Source organism: Podarcis filfolensis (genome assembly GCF_964270895.1).
Source record: "Podarcis filfolensis genome assembly, chromosome: 11".
Classification (NCBI taxonomy): Eukaryota; Metazoa; Chordata; class Lepidosauria; order Squamata; family Lacertidae; genus Podarcis; species Podarcis filfolensis.
In genome coordinates this window covers 40,635,858-40,656,392 of record NC_139613.1, presented here as the reverse complement: position 1 = coordinate 40,656,392, position 20,535 = coordinate 40,635,858, and the positions used below count along the sequence as shown (strand labels likewise).

The following is a 20,535-nucleotide window of genomic DNA, read 5'->3' as shown; positions in this document are numbered from 1 at the left end:
TAAGAACAGAGTAATCACTGTATATGGCTTACCGAAGTTAAAATCCTGGTTTGTGGTAGTTTTCTATGAGATATATCCCCAAGAATTGTAAATGGGAGCTAAAGGTGGAAAGCCCCTGTCAGTTATGTCTTGGAGCTGCTTTCAATCTGCTCCTCTTTGCTTTCCCTGCACTGGCTGACAACAGCACAGAATATATTGTGTAAAGGGGTTGGGGATGTTGTGGAAGACTGTTGCCTGACAAGGTGATGTATGTATAAAATGCTGAGGAGCGTGTGATTGTTTCAAGGGCCCTGTCCAAGCCTTTCCTATGCCTCAGGATGAAGTTCACTTACAAATGGACACCCATAACATTGGGGAGAATGCCTTATCTCTCTCTCTCTCTCTCTCTCTCTCTCTCTCTCTCTCACACACACACACACACACACACACAGAAACTGCAACCATCACTCGCACACACACTCCAGAAATGAATTAGGTAGATGGAATCCCCCGCCAAAAAAATGCCGCCCAACTTTTTAGTTACAAAGCATGAAATGAGAAAATGTCTGTGGTAACAGTAATTGTTGGCAAGTCATTTTATGAGGTGTGGGTGGAGTTGCTGCCCCATCAGCTTTCTAGGACAGTTAGTTGCTGACCAGGGTCTTAAGGTTTTCACTCAAGATGGCGCTGCTCATCTGCATGGGACTGTCAAATTACCTAATATATAGATTGTTCATAGTATCAAGTTGAATGCTTATCACTGTAGACACAGACAACCCCCCCATTTGCACAGGTGTTGCATTCCTGGTTTCTGTGCATGTTGACGGAGCAAGCATAAGCCTGCCCCGTTCTTTCCCACCCAACTCACATTCTGCTCTCTTCTGGGTCCAAAAAGACCCGCAGGTTGGTTGTGCATCAATTGACCACATGCAAAATTGTCATCACCTCTATTACTTAATGGAAAGTAGAAAATTGGTGAAATAATGAGGGATGCATAGCTGGAGGGAAATCCATTTTCTTTGTTTTAAACAAATATATTTGTCCAAAGCTTATTAGAAGAATGAAAGCCTTGGAAGAATGATAGAAAGGGCGTGTCTTTGGAAAGAACTTTGGAAAGAAAGTGATAGAAATGATAGAAAGGGCATGTCTTTGGAAAGAACTTTGGAAAGAAAGGCATTTCACTTTCTCTTAACTCTTCCTTTTTTTCTTTCATAGATATTTTCCAACTTATCTTTGAACGAGCGATGTCTTTCAGCATCGTTGGTTTGTAAATATTGGCGTGACCTCTGTTTAGATTTCCAGTTTTGGAAGCAATTGGATCTCAGTAGTCGTCAGCAGGTATGAAGGAAGCTACGTTGAAATCTGAATTCTTTTAATCAAATTAAAGCAATTCCTTTGTCTTCCTCTGATAAAAGTGATACCTGTTTCACTTTTCAGCCCATATTTTTTATAGAAAACATAACGAGTTTTGTGAATTCCTTCATTCACAGGACTGGCTGTCTTAAAAGCCTGTGTTGAACCACACACATGAATATATTAAGTTGCTTTCATTGACTGAATAGATGCATATTTAGTATGATGGTGAATTATATAATGACACAACCTGCATTACATTTTTCATAATCTAAAGAAGCTTAGAGCCTGATTATCTGAAAAAGGATTACGTATCTGTTCCCAGTGCAAGGGAACAACAGTACCTTTGTTGTAGCTGTTGTGGCAGCCTTGGGCAAATCTGATGAGCAGGTTTTTTTGGGGGGGGAAATCTGGAGGGGCTATTGAGGTGGTATCCATTGGTCAGACATAGTGCTGAAAAAAAATCATTATTTGCAGCAAAAGGCTCCTAAAATTTAAGTTGAGCAGGAATGCATGGAGGCCAAACTTGTAGTGAAAGTACTAACTTGGTTTGGTACAAATGCTGTTGTGAATGTATAGGCTTGATTTTTTCTTTAAAAATACAGATAAAACTGAGAATATGAATGTTACCTATTCAAATTGTTTTTGACAGGTCACCGATGAGTTACTGGAAAGAATTGCATCAAGAAGCCAGAATATAACTGAAATCAATATTTCAGATTGCCGTAACGTATCGGATACAGGAGTATGTATATTAGCATCTAAATGTCCTGGACTTCTAAGATATACCGCGTATAGATGTAAACAGCTGTCTGATACGTCTATAATTGCAGTGGCTTCACAGTGTCCTCAACTGCAGAAGGTACATGTGGGCAACCAGGATCGACTCACTGATGAAGGACTCAAGCAGGTGAACTAAATATTGGTGAAAGTATTTTATATATATATAAAATTACATTGTTTTTGAATATTTTAAGCTGCACTTTTATGTCCACTTGGGAGTAGCCCCTACCCAAATTCGGGAACATGTCTAGGAGTATGCTGTTGTTGTCAGAACAAAATGTTTATATTTCCAGTTTACATTGACCTCAAAGGTATACATTAGATGGTATATGATAGTAAAATAAAAGGACAAATCAAGGGCTAAAAGAAGTTGAATTTTCTGTTCTGGGAATCATGGAAGGTATCATGAGGGTCATCTAATCCAACCCCCTACAATACAGGAATCTCAGCACATGGAAGAACGTTTTTTCAAAATTGTCTGTACCCACAGTTCTTTAGCTATGTATCCATAGCTCTTACTGAATACAACCAATACGCCATAACTAGCTCTAACTGTGCTGTGTGCAAACCCCAGTTTTAGAACCCAGGAAACAGTTTTTTTGGGCTTTTTGTCTAGAGCTCCAGTTTGGGTGTTTTCTGAGCCACTCAAACTTCTGCTGCTGTAGCCGCTATTAAATTTCCAGACTGCTAGTGACATTATATGTTTATTAGAGACCTGCAAATTTTGCAGGCCATTTTGAATCTAAATGTGAAATTCTTAGCCCTATCACACTGTTTTGAGCTATTTCTCTTTTCAGTGGATTATGGTCTTTGGGGGGGGGTGTCCTACAATCTTATACCCTGCCTTTTAGACATTACTTCCTTGTACCCCCTGTGAAGCTTTTACCTGTTCTAAACATATTTCTCCCTCTCATCAGAGTTACTGCGCTTAACATGTCTGAACTTGGCATAACACAGCATCTTAGTGGGTACTTCAGAGTATTTTGTTCCCAATGGGCAAGAACGTTTCCTGAGCAGAGTTCTTGAGGAACAGATTACTTCTGCCAGTTTCCCCTCCCTCCTGCAGCCCCCTTATGCCATCTGAACAACTGCTTTAGAAAGTTGAGGGAGCATCCAGAAGAGTGTAGGAGGTGGTGCTGGTTGAATCACTCAGGTAGATCAAAAGTTTTCCATGGACAGAAGGATCTATTCCATGCATGGAGGGTGAAGTTTGGATCCAAGTGAAAAGTTTTATCCTGCCCACCTACCATTTTTTTAAACCTACCAATTAGAAGAAGAAGAAGAAAATACATTCTTAAGTGATGGATGAATATCTTCCATGTACTTTGCAAATAGTCACAGATTCTGTTCTGGTGGACTAGAGTATGACATTAGAAAGAACTATACTACAGTGGAACCTTGGTTTTCGAACTTAATCCATTCTGGAAGACTGTTCGGCTTCCGAAAAGTTTGGAAACCGAGGATCAATGGGGTGGCTGCAAAGTCAATGGGGAAATATGACAAATGCGGCTCAGAAGCTGTTCGGCTTCCGAAAATCGTTCGAAAACTAAAGCAGTTACTTCTGGGTTTTCAGCGTTCAGGAGCCGAAATGTTCCAAAATGGAGGAGTTCGGGAACCAAGGTTTGACTGTTAAAAACAAAGTGCATTTGCTAGTAATAGTATCCTTGAAATCTAACTATAAGCCTTTTCTTTTTTCTTGACAACTACAGTAACTTTTTAAGTTAGAGACATCTTTACAACTTTTCAGCTTCTACAGGCAAGACTGTTTTATTGATTTGGTGGTGATAATGGGAATTCTGAGCTTCTGGTGTGCACAATACAATTTGTTTCTGGTTATTGATACATGTTGGATATGGCTAAATCTAATACACCTGTTCTCTTACTTGGATTGCTGAAATCTATACTGTCATTCAATTTCCTATTTTGAGAGCAATGTGGCCTCTTGGCTAATGTGTTAGTTAAAATCTGAACTAATTGTTTAGCAATGTAATGCTTGTATATACACCATAAATTGAAGGCAATGTTAGCGTTATATATTTATGCGTGTGTTAATTTCATTTGCAGCTCGGATCAGAGTGCAGAGAACTGAAAGATATTCATTTTGGGCAGTGTTACAAGATCTCAGATGAAGGAATGATAATCATAGCTAAAGGATGCCTGAAGTTACAGAGAATATACATGCAGGAAAACAAATTAGTAAGTATTTTGTCTTGTATTTAAATAAAAAAATGCCTACACCCTCTTTTATACTCGCCTACATCCAACATTTTATCTGTGTATCTTAACTGAGTTTTGAAGTGTTAGAAACCTATGTCCATATTCTGAGAGTGTTAACCTACAATACACATAGTGATTAAAAAGCTAATTCTTAGAATTCAGTTCATATTGGTTAATACTTTTCTTTGGGCAAACATGCTACACTTAATTGGGGAATTGGCTTTGCCTTGTGTGATTCAGTAGTTGATAGAAAAGTAATAATGCTAGCTAAGCATTTCTATTCTGTTGGATACAAAATATTCTCTGAAGATCTTTGTACACTTTTGCAGTGCCATGTTAAAACTTTACACGGGCTTAGCTTATAAACATGTATGTTTACATGTGAAGAACCTGCTTTATATGACTACAAGGTGTCATGTTGGCTACCAGATTTGATGACTTAAAATAAATAGTCTTATTCATGGTGGAATCTGCATTAAGAGCAAAATGGAACTTCTGCGTAGAATGGCAATATTCTTATGGATACAACACACTGGGTACAAACACATGGCTGTCACAACTGTACCCTGTTAATGAACTTCCTTCCCACTTATATCGGGCTTGCCATTTACGCAGTGTTGAAAACTCCTAGGCGCATTTTGTGACAGGGAATTTCATTGGCACAAGCAGTTTCTGAGCTATGGGTGCGGTACTGCGCCTAAGATTTCAGATTAAAACTGCGATGGACTAGGTGGATACAATCCATAGTGCTGTACTTCACTGACTCAGAGCAGTTTTAGTCCTGCTTAAGAGTAGACCCATTCAAGTTAGTGGACATGATTAGCTTGGGCCCATTAATTTCAGTGGGCCTACTCAGAGTAATTTTCTTGTGATAATTCTGAAAATATTGACATTAATCAGTCTTAGGTGTGAAACATGGCACTCTTCAATTAGATGCTTCTTATACAACTGTTGAAACTGGAGAACCAACACTTTCTTATGGCCATCCAAAACTCAAAATAATTGTATTAGATCTCCGGTGTATTAGATCTTCATTGCAAGTCAATCAAATGTCTATTATGGAAGTCATAGGAATTTGAGTAGTCAATCAGTTTCATGTCTTCTGTGTTGGATAGACTGCTGATTCCATGTTCTACTAAGTGATTTGTTTTTTCTGACCTTTTAAAAAGTCTAATATAGATCACTGTCAAGGCACTAGATAAGTACATTAAAGTTTCTTTTACTGGTGTATCAAGAGTAGGAAACATTGTGGCTCATTTCTTCTTCAAAGAAACAACTAAGCTTTCTAAGAAAACCTCAGTATATTCAGATACCAACTCATAAGCATAGGTTTAAACAGTGACTTCTGGCATCTCCAGGTGGTTCTGGAAAAGATCCCTTTTGTAAACTCTGAACAGCCACTGTCAATTAATGTAACAACACTAAGCTAGATGGCTTGTTGAAAGTCACGAACCGTAGTTCTTATTTTGCACATAACGAGAAGCTATGATTTACTGTGACTTATTGGTTTGTTTCCCCACACAATGAAGGGAAGAGTAAAGGAGACTTGGTCATTCTGAAGGATTCAGATAATAAAAGTTCAAGTACAAAAAATGCCTCCTCATGCCCAAGAACTTGGAGGGTCCCAGTTGAGAGTATTCATAACTTAAAGAAGTGGTAGCTAAAGTTTTTAGAGCTGTGTGGCGTTCAGAGCAGTCCTGTTTGTATCTGTGATTTTGAAATATTGAGCACTGTATCCAACTTTCTCCAAATAAAGGAGGGCCAAAAAGTGGTGTCTTGGGGCACAAAAATATGAGACAGTGATAATTTTCAGATAAAAATGGAAATATAGTACCAGTTAATGGGCTTCTGATTGAACAGTTACATTTTGTTTTCTATATAATTTATATTATGTGACAAGGACTCAGTTGTAATTGCAAAGCTGGACTTGGAAGCGACCAGAAAATATGCTGCATCTCTATGAGCGGCATAAGAACCTATAAAGGCACCACACCTGGTGACTCAAAGCAGACATTTAGCATTTTTCTGCTAGCTGGTCAGCAACAAAGACTCATTGGACACATACCATGTTTTGTTTGTGCTGGGTGTAGTGTGGTAAAGACTCTGCACATTTTGTGGCACCCCGCAAATAATAATTCTGCAGTCAAATTCTATATGCATAACAACAAATCATGGTTAGTTATGAGAATGAGCTCTGTAAGCTTCCTTTGTTACAGTGAGCTTTCACTTTTGAATATATTGCCAGTAGGGAATTGTAGTTTAGTTAACAAAACATGATTTGATGTTCTGGTTTTGCTAATCCACAGGATAAACCAGAGGTTGACATCAAACACTGTCAGCCTGCTTCCTCAGTGTGGTTTCTCCCTCCTTCCCATTGCAGCCCCCATGCATGCCCCCAAAATCTGCTCCAGAACCTGGACTGGAGATCATTGGATATCACTGAAATTTCCCCGCAGTTTGGAGCATAATAAAGAAACTGCAGTTTATTTAAAAGTGAAGCTTTCAATCTCTTCTGGTCTTTATGTGCATGAGAGAGAAAGCACCCAAGACTCATGCTCATAACAGCAAATCATAATTTACTGCACGTGAACACCACCGTTGAGTGAATTTAGTTAAATTGCTGCTTCTGTACAAATATATATCCTTGTTTTGAGAATGAGCATAGGGACCAAGTACATGCCTGGTTCAGATCTTGCTTCACCCACAATTTCACCAGCCTGTAGAATGGGGATTGGGAATCTGTGGTCCTTTGGCTGCTGTTGTCCGAATCCCATCAGCTCCAGTGACCAAGGATGATGGGAGTTGCAGTCAAGAGCATCTGGAGGGCCACAGGTTCTCATCCTTGCTTTAGAAAGTAAGCTGCTCTCTCTTAGGTTCACCACCTCTTCCCTTATGCAGTATGGAAATATATCAGCCTAGCTTTGATGATTGATGTAAAGATTAGAGAGAACTCATTGCCATTCTTGTATTCTACTGTGCACATAGTGACCCTTTTTTGCCTTTGGTCATTCACTGTACTGGCTTTCTGCTTCTCCCTGGCACCGCTGTGTTCAGTGATGGAATATTTTTTTTCTGAACTGTGCTTGCAGTATAGAATGTGTGCGTATGTAATAAAAATGCAATAGCTTCATGCTGACATGTCATGAAGGCTCTCAGGTTTTTCAGCCTGGAGCATGCCATAGTCTCATTGCCACAAAACAATTCTTTGTACCGAGTTCCTCAGAATACTCTTTACACACAATGATTTATCAGTTCGTTTCAGGCCTAAGGGCACTCTACTTCAGCAGCATCCTACAGCCAAGTCAACGTGCATCAGAGACTGTTAGAGGCATGTTAGCAGAGTAGCTAGGCAGTTTTGATTAGTAAAGAGTGCAATGAATATCTAGAATGCAGTTCTATATCTTTATACATCAGTTAAGGGGAAAAAACATTCAGAAATGCAGTATAAAACACATGTGCCTAGAATCTTAGCATGTAAGAAGAAATGTGGGATTTGAAATCTTAAAATTTAGCTTACTCTTGTATTTCGTTCCTTGCTTATTTTATTTATCCTATTTTATGGTTGGTATCGCTGTGGATTAAACCACTGTGCCACTTGGGCTTGCCAGTCGAAAGGTCGGCGGTTCAAATCCCCGCGATGGAGTGAGCTCCCGTTGTTCGGTCCCAGCTCCTGGCAACCTAACAGTTCAAAAGCACGCAGTGCAAGTAGATAAATAGGTACCGATCCGGCAGGAAGGTAAATGGCGTTTCCGTGAGCTGCTCTGGTTTCGCCAGAAGCAGCGTAGTCATGCTGGCCACATGACCCGGAAAAGCTGTCTGCGGAAGCGGACAAACGCTGGCTCCCTCGGCCTGTAAAGCGAGATGAGCACCACAACTCCAGAGTCATTCACAACTGGACTTAATTGTCAGGGGTCCCTATACCTTTAACTTTATGGTTGGTATTGAATACTGTCCATGTATGAGTAGAATGGACTTTTGCTTGTACAACACGGCTTCGCTTTCTCTTTCTACTCCACATTCTCAAAATCTACTCTGGAGGGTTGGGGACCATCATGAGCAGATCTTGGGGTGGGACTCCCAAGGAGGAGAGGAAAGTAAAGTCTATTGTGAGTGGAAGTCTGCTCATGCAATGTTGGATTTGCTCTATATCCTGGCCTTCTTTCTGAGAGCGGTAACTGTTGGTTTTTTACTATTGTTGTACTGTGTACTTTGGGTCTATGGACCGCAGTAAAGCTCTCTGTGTGTGATGTTTATAGTTTTACCTCTATTTTTTATCCCCACAGTAACCCGGTGTTGTAAGTTAGGCTGGGAAGTTGTAACTGGCCCAAGGCCACCTAGTGAGTTTTATGCCCAAGTGAGGATTTGAATGAGTCTCTTTTGCCCTTGCCACCACTCTCTCCTATACCTTGCTAGTTCAGGTCTGACACTTCAGCTGAAGCTTGTCAAAGCCATTTTGTTACTCATTCTTCTTCACTTAAAGTTAAGTGGTTTTACATTACTTAATCAGTTATGCTATTGGGCAGTACACCAGCATCGAGTTGAACAACACAAGGTAAAAAGTATATACCTGCATACATCATTTTATTTGTATCCCACCTTTCCATCGTTAAAACCATGCTCAATTCGGCTTACAACATGAAAAACAAGTTGATAACCATTTTAGCTATCCAGAGGCATGATCAGCCTGAGTAGTTCTGCTATTGTTCAGAGTGAACTTCCTCCTCTTTTTTTGGTGCAACATTATGGGTTACTATAGACACTATTTAATATATTATCCAGTACACTGTGTTTAGCTTTCATAAGAAAATATCTGCACTGGCTGTCCCCGTCCCCCCCCCCCCGTCCCACTCATCCCTCCCAAACTTTTGAAATTCTTGGGCTTCAGCAGTCAGCTTCTGCAAAACAAGAGTCAGAAACATGAGAACGCGTTCCCTTTTTAAATATTATGAAAATAGGTTTAATGAAACTTTTGGGTGTTTGGGTTACCAGTTGTTCTGCTCAAAATCTGTGGAGACTTGCTAGCTGTATTAGCAATTATCCTACTGTTCCAAATTGAAATGGAAACAGTCTTCCTAGAAGCCTAGTTTAATTAAAACAACAAGTTAACCAGTCTTTAAAATGTTACAGGAACAGTTAAGTAAATACTCTTAAGATATGCTTGAAATACTCCTAAACCAACATAGCTTACTTAAACTAATAATTGAACCAGTACAATTGATAACAATCTGGTCTGTAATTTCTTCTTATTCTCACAAAACGTGACTCTTCCCATCTGTATGGGCAACAGTCCCTAACAGATACAATATAACATACTAGTTTTTTAAATGCTAAGTGTTGTGATTTGCAAATGTTGCTGGAAAAATGTATTTGTTTCTTATGACCTTTAGGTGGCAGTGTTGACGTTAGAGATGCTACTAAAATATCTTTGTGTCCTTGGTACAACAATAAAATGCCTGGAAACAGTAGATTACAAATAAAGGAAAAAATGATCCTATGCAGCCATAATTTTCTTATTTACAATGGCCAGTGTGTGTATTTTCTTGTTCTCTGCACTTGTACTACTGATTTTAATGCTCTAAAGCATAAAGCTACATGCTTTGCTGCACTTGAATAATATATTTTCAGGGTAATGACCTATCTAATCATGCGTAGGTGCAATTATTGATTAATACCTTTTTAACAACAGCTTCCAAATGAGTTGGATACCAGTATTTCTAAATATTATGTTGTTGTTTAGTCGAGTCCGACTATTCATGACCCCATGGACCAGAGCACGCCAGGCACCCCTGTTTTCTACTGCCTCCTGCAGTTTCATCAAATTCATGTTGGTAGTTTCGAGAACACTGTCCAACCATCTCATCCTCTGTCGTCCCCTTCTCCTTGTGCCCTCCATCTTTCCCAACATCAGGGTCTTTTCCAGGGAGTCTTCTCTTCTCATGAGGTGGCCAAAGTATTAGAGTCTCAGCTTCAGGATCTGTCCTCCTAGTGAGAACTCAGGGCTGATTTCCTTCAGAATGGATAGGTTTGATCTTTTTGCAGTCCATGGGACTCTCAAGAGTCTCCTCCAGCACCATAATTCAAAAGCATCAATTCTTCGGCGATCAGCCTTCTTTATGGTCCAGCTGTCACTTCCATACATCACTACTGGGAAAACCATAGCTTTAACTATACGGACCTTTGTTGGCAAGGTGATGTCTCTGCTTTTTAAGATGCTGTCTAGGTTTGTCATTGCTTTTCTCTCAAGAAGCAGGCGTCTTTTAATTTTGTGACTGCTGTCACCATCTGCAGTGATCATGGAGCCCAAGAAGGTAAAATCTGTCACTGCCTCCATTTCTTCCCCTTCTATTTGCCAGGATATGGTGGGACCAGTGGCCATATATAGTGCCATAAATCAGTATGAAATACAGCCTGGCAGATTGTTTCTGAGTTCTCTTTCTGCACATGAGAAATACTGTTGCATTTTTTTGCAGCTCTTAATTTGCTGGTTGGCCCCATCCTGAAAAGCAAATTGAATATGGTTTGTCTGGTATAAAGTTCGATATTCCTTGCAAAATATTCCAGATGGAGTGCAGCGGAAACTAAAGTCCCCTTTTGTTCACTAATCAGGTACAGCATGAGCATCTACACTGCAAGCTACTCTATACTTTGCTATTCCCACCCCATCTACAATGCTGCATCCCTTGTCCTGGAGTGGAACCTTTTGATAGTGGATAGATGTTCCCTTCCCAAACCTCACAGAGTGGGCCATAATCACCAGCTCATCTTATTCTGAACACTTGTCAAAGCTTACTTCTCTGTGGAGTTAGGCCAGACTTGAACTGCTAAAATACAGGTTGAAGGTTGTGAACTTTCAGTTATCTTGAGTCTCAAATCCAACCCTTAACAGCAGGCTCAAACTGATTAATGAATTGTATCCTACAACAGCATATAAATACTGTTTTATTTTAGGTCCTGAAAGTTTAAAATGGCTGTACCTAATATAAAGGGGTTACGAAGATAATATTTCCTCCATTAAATATCATGGAATATATGTAACTTTCTAAATGCCTCCTTCAAAAAAAGAACTTGATTCCTAGATATACTTCTTAAGCTTAATGTATTAAGGACCTGAAGTCTAGTTTGACTTCAGAGTGCAAGATACAGTGAAACAAATATTAGTGTACATCAGGATTGAATTTGTGTGAGATTTTTCTGGCTTTTTATTTCAAATGTGGGCGTGACACGTTTCAGTGCCTTCATGATAGAGCAGTGGCTGGCATCTGGTGGCTGTCAACAGGAAATTAGAATAAAGGGTTTGTCCTAAGAATGAAAATGGAACTACAGCTGTGACCTGTTTAGGGGAAGTAGCCTAGAACTGAGAGATGCTAATGATGCAGGGAGAGATTTTTTTTTTATTTAATTGAAGTGACCTTTAGGCCACTGATTTGCAAAATGCGTTCTTGATGAAAAGGCCTGTTTCTCCTGATGTGCCATAGTATCATACATTCCAGAGCTTAAAACAAGGCTCTTCACACCTGTGTATGCATGCACTCATATTCTTTCTTTATGCCTAATTTTACTCCTTTCCAATGTTCTGTCAAGGCCATACTTCCTCAGCACATCCAAGCCTGACATCAGATTTTTACTTCTTTCCAATCTGTCATTGGCCACCTCCAACCTCTTTGCATAGTTTGGACTGCTGGAATCCTCCATTTAACACTTTTATACCGCTGCGCTATTTTTTTGTTGTTGTTAAACGCAAGCTTTAAAAGGTTAGAATAGTCTTTATTAGTGAAACTTATAATTTATGAAAATACGTTTCAAATTATATTCTGAAGCTGTTTCTTCTGAAGATGTGGTTCCTTACAAGATAAACAGTACATTTCTGAATGCTCTGTCCTGTAGGATGCCAGAATAATATACAGAATAAAATTAAAAATAATACATTAAAACAAAATACACTGAATTAGAAATGGTTTAAAACTATTTAAAATGCTACACCAATCATAGAATCAGTGAGCAACAGTTGCTATGTAAGGGACTTGTGTGGCGCTGTGGGTTAAACCACAGAGCCTAGGACTTGCCGATCAGAAGGTCAGCGGTTCGAATCCCCGTGACCTCGGCCAATAAAGCGAGATGAGCGCCGCAACCCCAGAGTCGGTCATGACTGAACCTAATGGTCAGGGGGACCTTTACCTTTAGGTGGACCTATTTATTGAATTGAATGAATAAACAGTAATCCCCCCCCCCTAAAAAAATGCAAAATGAAAACAAATGGCAATTAAAACATGATTCAAGTGGATAGCTCAGTTACTTAGAGCATGGTGCTGAGAATGCCAGGGCTCCAGGTTCAATCTCCATATAGAACAGCTGCATATTCCTGCATTGCAGGGGGTTGGACTAGATGATCCTCGGGGATAAAATAGCATAAAAAGAATGCCTGCATATGTAATAAGCTTCTAAAATGCACAATCTAGAAAATACGTATAAAACATTGTGGGTTTCAACATTTGCTCCTGGGTGCTCCTAAAGTCCTCAGTGCAAGAATCAATAAGGGAAAACAAGTGTCTCTGAAAGGCAGCTTGCTTATTACAACAATGAGAGCGGTGGACCTTTGTTTTAGGTCACACCCTCAGTTCAGATGGGGGCATCAGTGTGACTTTGCCATTACTCCGCATGAATTGAGCATGCATCGTGGCTCAGACTCTTCCTGAAAGATGCTGGGACTCCATGGCAGATATTTAGGGGTTTGTTGATAGTGCCTAAAAAGAACACCCTGGAAGCATAAAGTTTGGTGTAGTGAGTGAGATCTGTTGTTGAATCTTTCTGTTTTTGTAGTAAGTTACGTTTGTCTGGAGCTTTGAGATGGTGCTGGTTAGAATACTGAATTACCAGCATCCTCTCAAAACAGTTAAGCATTTTAATTAAATTTCCCTCATAATGTAGAAAAAAAACACTTGGTTTTTCTGAGTATGCAAATATTCCAGAACAAAGTGTAATGCTGACACATGCACTTTACATGTAAGCAGTAACTGAATAATAAGATATGCTAACAGGATGTTTGGATTGTTTGTGTTGTCAGTTTGTCTGCTCCTCCGGAAGATAAAGGAAGTGGGTCTTCAGTTAGATTTTGATCCAAGCTTATTTACTGGGTAAACTCTTTGATTAAATGCCTTCTTAAAGCTCCATGTAATCTCTCTTTGTAATCACTGCTGATGGATAAGCATGGGAAATTCCTTAAATTAAACAAATCCTTGATCAAAGATATTTTTTGTAGCTGATTTTCATACCTGTTTTGATGTTAGGTACATTTTTATAGCCAGTGTCATGGAAAAGTATCATTGCTGCATAAAAATCAAGTTTAATGCCTTAGCATTTGCTTATGTTTTAGGTGTGTTCTAATTATTGTAAAGTGCATTTTTAATAAGAGCTTTTATCCAGATATTTCAACTCTGAAATGCATGCACAGAAAGAGTAATTTTATATGATGCATAATTAAGTAGCACATTATTTTCTGCTTTTTGCTGTGTGACTGCAGTTACATACCTGCACTCTGTTAAACTGGTAAGAGTGGATGGACCAAAAGGAAAGGCATTCCTTTGGGCAGGATGCCACCTGACACAAGTATATCTGCCTTGGAGATGCTATTTGTAATGAATGAATCCTATGTTTGGGCTTGGAACATGAACAGCAATTATTTATGCTTTTCAAACTAGCCTACTGCAGTCATAATGCATCAGGAGCCAGCCTTGGGGACATACATTCCCTCCTTCCTTGTAGTGTGAATTCCTTTCCATTGTTGGCCTTCAGTCATGGTTTAGCATACATCTGCATAATGTTAATGATTGAATACTCTTTGAAAAAGAGACCCTGAACGTTGTGCACTACCATTGGTGAACCTTTCACATGGATACCTCTTGAAGTCAGTTCACTATATAGCCTTACGTAGTCTTCATCAAAACAAGCAAAACCAGGGAAAATCTGTAGTTGGAGTAAATTATGTACATTAAACATCTTCATATGCAATTAATTCATATAATTCTGTTGCAAACTCTGTGACTTTCCATCTGTAACTTGGTAATGAGCATGGTAGCAGAAAAACAGGGCTGGGGGCTAACTCTGTATCTAGAGACAGTCTCTCTCTGTTGCTGTAACAGTGTAAGAGAGGCTTTGGGAACAAAAACTTGTTACTTGTTTGTGTATTTTTTTTTCCACTGGAAAAGAGTATTGAGTATTATTAGAATTTCACGTGTTGTGTACGTGTTCACATCTCCATGAGTTGTGTTCATATCATGTGCGTCTGATGTGTGATTACTTTTGGCGTACATATGCATTTATTGTAGAATAGTAGAATTGTAGAATTGGAAGGGACCCTGATGATCATCTAGTCCAACCTCCTGCAATACAGGAGCATGTTTATCTTCACCAGTGTTCATAGTTCTGCCTTATATTTACATAGCTTTGCATGTTGATTTTGAGGCTAAAGGGAAAAAAATTATATTAGCCCAAAGATGGAAGGAACCAACAGTCCCGGCTAGGGAAGAATGGCAAACCAAACTTCTGGATTATGCTGAAATGGCAAAACTGACTGGGAGACTCAAGAATCAAGAAGATTATGACTTTAAAAAAAGAATAGGGAAAATTCATAACTTACTTAGGAGACCATTGTAAACAAATAAAAACATTAAAAAATTATTTTAAGGACCCTTGCAGGGGATGGGGGGAAGTCACGAGATTCAGAGAATCTCATATATGGATATGTTAAAAGTTTTTTTTTTCATTTTTTAAAATTTGTTCTTGTAAAACCCAATAAAAAATATTCTTAAAAGAAAAAGAAAAAAAACACACAATTTTTCTTCTAACCTTATGCTAACTATACTGGGTGATATCCAACTCAAGAGTTGACCCCATTGAAATCAATGGGTCCTAGGTAACTACTGCTGGATATCAATGACTGAGTCACTGATTGGTGTTTTTTTGAGCTAATATTTTGATGATTAATTCTTTATAATTTGCTTTCTAGAAATGTTATGATCTTGGCTACTATTTATTTAGCATCTTTTGAATTAAACAGTCATAAGATAAATAAAAGCAGCAGTGGTAACAGAATGTTTTATGATGATAAAGTATTCTAACATTTCATTACCTATCTTAAAATGGCTCACAGGTAGATTCTATGTTGTTTAGATTTGGAATCTAAAATAATATTTTATGCTAGCAATATTTAATGGGTTTATCTCTTGAATTAAACTAGTAAAAAGTCTTGACTGAAATAGTGTTTTGAATAAAGATTTATTTAAATGTATAAAGAAAATATTAAAAGATCCAAGATCCACTAGATAAAACTTGTGCCTTATGCTGGCCAACTGTATTGCAGCATAACTTTTGTGTGTTGCTTGTGACGGATTCCTTAGCAATAGTGCTTAAGATGGTAACCTTAAAGAGAGTGTTTAGACATCAGCTTCTAACATAGGCCTTAATGAACCAGGAATATGATTATAACACAGCCCTCAGCAGGGAAATGCATGCTTAGAAAAGATACTTTTGCCGTGACACGGTTGCTTGCAGTTTTATTTATAAAGTCCCTTCCCACAGTCCAACAGACACACTGTTATGCCATGTAAAACACAGCATGCAAAAATGTTTGACTTTTAAAAAATGAGTGTATTTGTAAGCATGGGATTCAAGAGGCTTTGGTGTGACATCCAGTGCATTATAATTTCAATTAGATTTCTGATGCAGTGTCCACAGAACAGACAAAATATTCTCACTTTTATGGTTTTAAATAGTTGAAGTATAAGGAATTAACCATGAGAGAGTTAATTTATTTTAATTAAAATCTTGTTTTATTACTTACCTTTTTATGATCTTTCATGGAACTGAAATACTTGAAATGCAGAGGGAGTGAAGTCAAAATAATAGGCTTAGTCTATCTGCTTTATCATGAAACTTACTCATTTTATACGCTGAAATGCTTTAAAGCTCAGTTTTTATTTAATGGTGTTCAGCCCATACAATAGTAGTGGCCAGCTGGTTTCAAGCGACCTAATATTACACCTGTTTGAAAACTTTGTGGGGAAAAGCCCTATAGATCAGCGACAGGACATTCAGTATCTCAAAGAAGATTTAAACAAACTTCCCATAACAGTATTTGTAGAGTCTGTTTCATAGTAACTACCATGACGTTCACAGCATTTAAGGGGACGAAGAAGCTGACATGAAAAGATAGTAATTCATGAAGACTTGGCTTCACAGTGTGTGTATAATCCTTCATGCTCTCAATGGTACCCTAACCCCTGTACCCACCAGAACAAAAGAAACTGAATTAGAAATTGTGGGAGCTGGGGAATGTTCCATTGGCAGCGCAACTCATGGCCCATAGGCCTTGTCAGGACTCAGTTTGAGGTCCTTTATTCTTTCTGACAGATGTGAGGTAGGTTCTATGAGGTGGAAGTCATTACTCGAGTGAGGGCAATGTCAGATCAAAAGTAACCAGTGATCAAACAAGGTAAAGGGGCTGTGGAAAATAGGCTTGCTTTTTGGCCTTGACACCTGCCTGATCAGTGGGGGAAATGTGCCTTGTGTGTCAGGTGGAGCTAATTCACTTTGATGTACAGTGAATGGGAAAAGATGGAGGCTGAACTGGAGAGAGGAAGATTTTGATTTCCTTTTTCTCTTGGCGCAATTAAATGTGCTTTTGTTACATGACACTAATATTGGCTCTGCTCCTGTTGTAAGATTTGTCAGTGTCCCCTCAAAGTGTGAAATGTTCAGACTTGGGAAGCATATGCAAAGCGAAGGAGAACTGTTAAAGTAGCAATTGTGCACTATTATTAATAGTTATTATTACTGAATACATTAACGATGTTTCCTTGGAGATAGTTTTCTTGTTTCTTCTTGTGAGAAATAATGTTTAACTACATTAGGAGGGAAAGGCAATGCTCTTGTGTCATTTTCTTGCAAACACAGATCCACGTGAGTGCTTTTGACTCCTAAGAGTAAGTGCATTTAGGATTGTGCTTTAAAACATACTCATACCTGGATTAAAATAACTAAGGAGAAAATAGTCACTCAAGCAAACGCTCTGTATTTGAAATAGAAGTCTATAATATATGTATGTGGAAAGCAGCAGAGCACCTAATCAGTTCCATATTAAGATGTGTGCCTATGTAAGTTGTTAGACATCAGTATTGGGTTATGTTCAGTATTTAAATATGCTGTAAACTAAAAGCTAGTTCAGTATAATACATTGTTTTCCTATTTGTGCTGTTTTGCGCATGCGCGCACACACTGACGTTTGATTTTTCTTAAGTAGCAACTAACACTTTTCTTTTTTTCCCTTTTTTTGTATAAATAAACAGTGTCACTGAATCATCATTGAATTGTTTGAAGGGAGACTGTATTGCAGATTATCGCTAGAGTTGCCACCAAATGGATATCTTTATCTTTTTTCTGGCTTATTTCTCTAAACATCCCTTTAACCTTCTCTACTTTACTGGCAAAAAATTCTCCTTTTACTGGGTAAACTGGTGTTATACTTAGGCATGAGGTGAATAGCAAGGCCTTGGACCTAATTTTTTCAAAAACGAAGAAACTTAAAGTTCCCAGAGAGTTTTTAAAAAATAAAAATAAAATAACTCCCCCTACACTATTTTCACAGTTTGAGGATTTTCCATAAAGCAGTGTGTGTGTGTGTGTGTGTGTGTGTGTGTCCATGTGACCTAACCAGAGATGCCTATTCTACATTGTTTCCCTAACCATGCCAATCTTTATTAACTCACATCCTTCAAGTTTCTGAGTCGCTTTGAGGTCTTCTCCTGGCTCCTTGCAGCTACAGTGCTCTTAACACTTCCCAATGTTTCAGCTCTCTTAAAGTGTTTCAGACCTTCCCTCCATCCCATAGCACTGTCTCCTAACCTCTTAGCCATTAAGAAGCAAAGTAGACTCCTGGTTTAGATTTTATTCCCCAATTGATTGCCTTGTTCCTGGGATGAACCTCTGACCTGCGCAAAACTTCATGAAGAAAACAGTCGCTTGTACTTTCAAACATTATATGAACTTCAACCCTCCTGTGCAAGCTGCTGTCTAGAGCACAAGTAGTCATTTTACAACCAAAATTTTATAACAAAAACTGAGACACAAAATTGCTGAAAGTTCTGTCCGTCACAGTGGGTTATTGTGGCATGTGAACACAGCCATCATGTAGCTTTGGAGAACGTATAGTCTAATTACAGTTTACATGAAGTGTTTATTACCCATTTGTGAGAGTTTTCTGAATTCTTACTCTTGTTTGGTTGTTCTTTGCAAGATGCTGATATGCAAAATTGCTTGAAGTATGACCGACATAGGTTTGTTTAGCTGTTTTGGGATGCTTTTATGGTTATCATTTACAGTGGTACCTTGGGTTAAGAACTTAATTCGTTCTGGAGGTCTGTTCTTAACCTGAAACTATTCTTAACCTGAGGTACCACTTTAGCTAATGGGGCCTCCTGCTGCCGCACGATTTCTGTTCTCATCCTGAAGCAAAGTTATTAACCCGAGGTACTATTTCTGGGTTAGCAGAGTCTGTAACCTGAAGCGTCTGTAACCTGAAGTGTCTGTAACCCGAGGTACCACTGTACAACCTGAGTTACAGTGAAGAATTATTTTCATTAGAAGTTTATTTTAAGGATTTTCTCATGCCAGTGCACTTTCCACATTCTTTATCCAGCGTAGACTTTAGAGCTTCTGTCTTTAGACAACTTGAAATCAGTGTGGGCTAACGTTCTTACCGTCAGCTGACCCTCGAGTTCAGGAAAGATCCTGGACTGTGAACTATGACATCAACTGCTAGTGACCAGAATGTGTATGCATTATATTGTAAAGCAATCTATGTTAAAAGGCAAGGTGTAAATAAAAATTCAGTCCAAACCTGGAGATTATAAAAGTAGGAACAAAAATCTTGGGGTGGTGGTGGTGGAATGGATATTCATGGTCCTGTCAGGGGATGCTTAAGAAACAATGGTTCATGCTACCATTCTTTGTCTACCTTGTCTACAATACTTTCTCCCAGGTCTTTCCAAGGACAGCACTGAGGTACAAAATTTTATTGTCCTTAACATTTTGCAGGAGATGCATGTGCCTTTTTATTCCTTTCTCAGATAAAGGGAGATGAAAACAAACAATCACTTAATGAGTTTTCACTGCTTAAAAGTGTTCCCACATGGCAGCATTACTATAATGTTAGAGTTAGGGGCACTTGACTATCTTGGAAAGGGAGGGGCAACTATTGGAAATGCCTAAAAAGTAAGGAAACTTGATGAGGATGGAAGTGTCTGGGGAGCTGGAGATAATCATTAGGTAATATAAAGATAAGCAGAAAAGAAAGCTGAACATCTGGATGAACTACAAACACTGGAATAATCTTTGGCTCAGGAGCAAACTCAAAAGAATGTAACCAAGGGAATTATTTACACTTTACTTTTAATAATATTTGTGTGTTTGGAATTATATGACACATATCCTTTATGTAGAAGGAATAATTGCAGCGTGGAAGGGATCTGTCAGCTTGTTGCACTGTTAGATGGCACTATTACTTTTTTAACAATGGAAATTTTTCTGTTATACTCAAGTTAATAAGTAACTATTGTGGCAATATCAAATATAAGATTCCAATATAACAGTATACTCTTAGTGATTCAAGCAATTGCAAGTTGGGTATAAATTTCCAACTTCTGCCTTTTGGTTGTCTCGATATCTTTACTGGATATATACAGCTAATATGAGTTCTAATAGCCTCCCTTTTAATTTCAAGCATTTCCAGCATACAGGAGTTTATATTAACTTTGTCTGTAAGCTTTTCATTTTCATTTTAAACTGTAGGTAATAAATACTGGACTTAAAAAGTTAAAGCCACCCTGGCAGCAATTATGCATTGGCAAACAATTTTATAGGACAATAAGAGAGAAGCAGAAAGCAAATCTGCTAGAATATATACAACAGCCTGTTATGGAAGAAATGGATCTTATTCAGAAATGAATAAATCAGCGAAGAAAAACAATTCTTGAAGGCCTTATTAGGTTCAAGAAAGCTCCTGTGTGTGCTCAGCTTACTTGAAGGCTCTATTTATAACTGGTTGCATTCCAGAAGCCCTTGAGATGAGCTCAATTTGTTGATCCTGTTTAAATTCCTTATCTCTTCCTCTAGACTGCAGAGGACAAGTGGGAAATAAATGGCTTGGGATAG

General features: G+C 38.5%; 1 protein-coding gene across 2 annotated transcripts in view; it reads left to right on the top strand.

Moving 5' to 3' along the window:
• FBXL17 (F-box and leucine rich repeat protein 17) overlaps positions 1-20,535 on the top strand; it is a 145,305-nt gene that overhangs the window by 1,987 nt on the left and 122,783 nt on the right. For both annotated transcript variants that reach the window (XR_014539788.1, XM_083576842.1), the window contains exons 2-4: positions 1,195-1,317; positions 1,985-2,242; positions 4,180-4,311. Coding sequence is in view for 1 of the 2 variants with exons in the window: in XM_083576842.1 (XP_083432968.1) it covers positions 1,195-1,317; positions 1,985-2,242; positions 4,180-4,311 (513 nt within the window). In the remaining variant the exon portion in view is untranslated. The remainder of the gene's footprint in view (positions 1-1,194; positions 1,318-1,984; positions 2,243-4,179; positions 4,312-20,535) is intronic.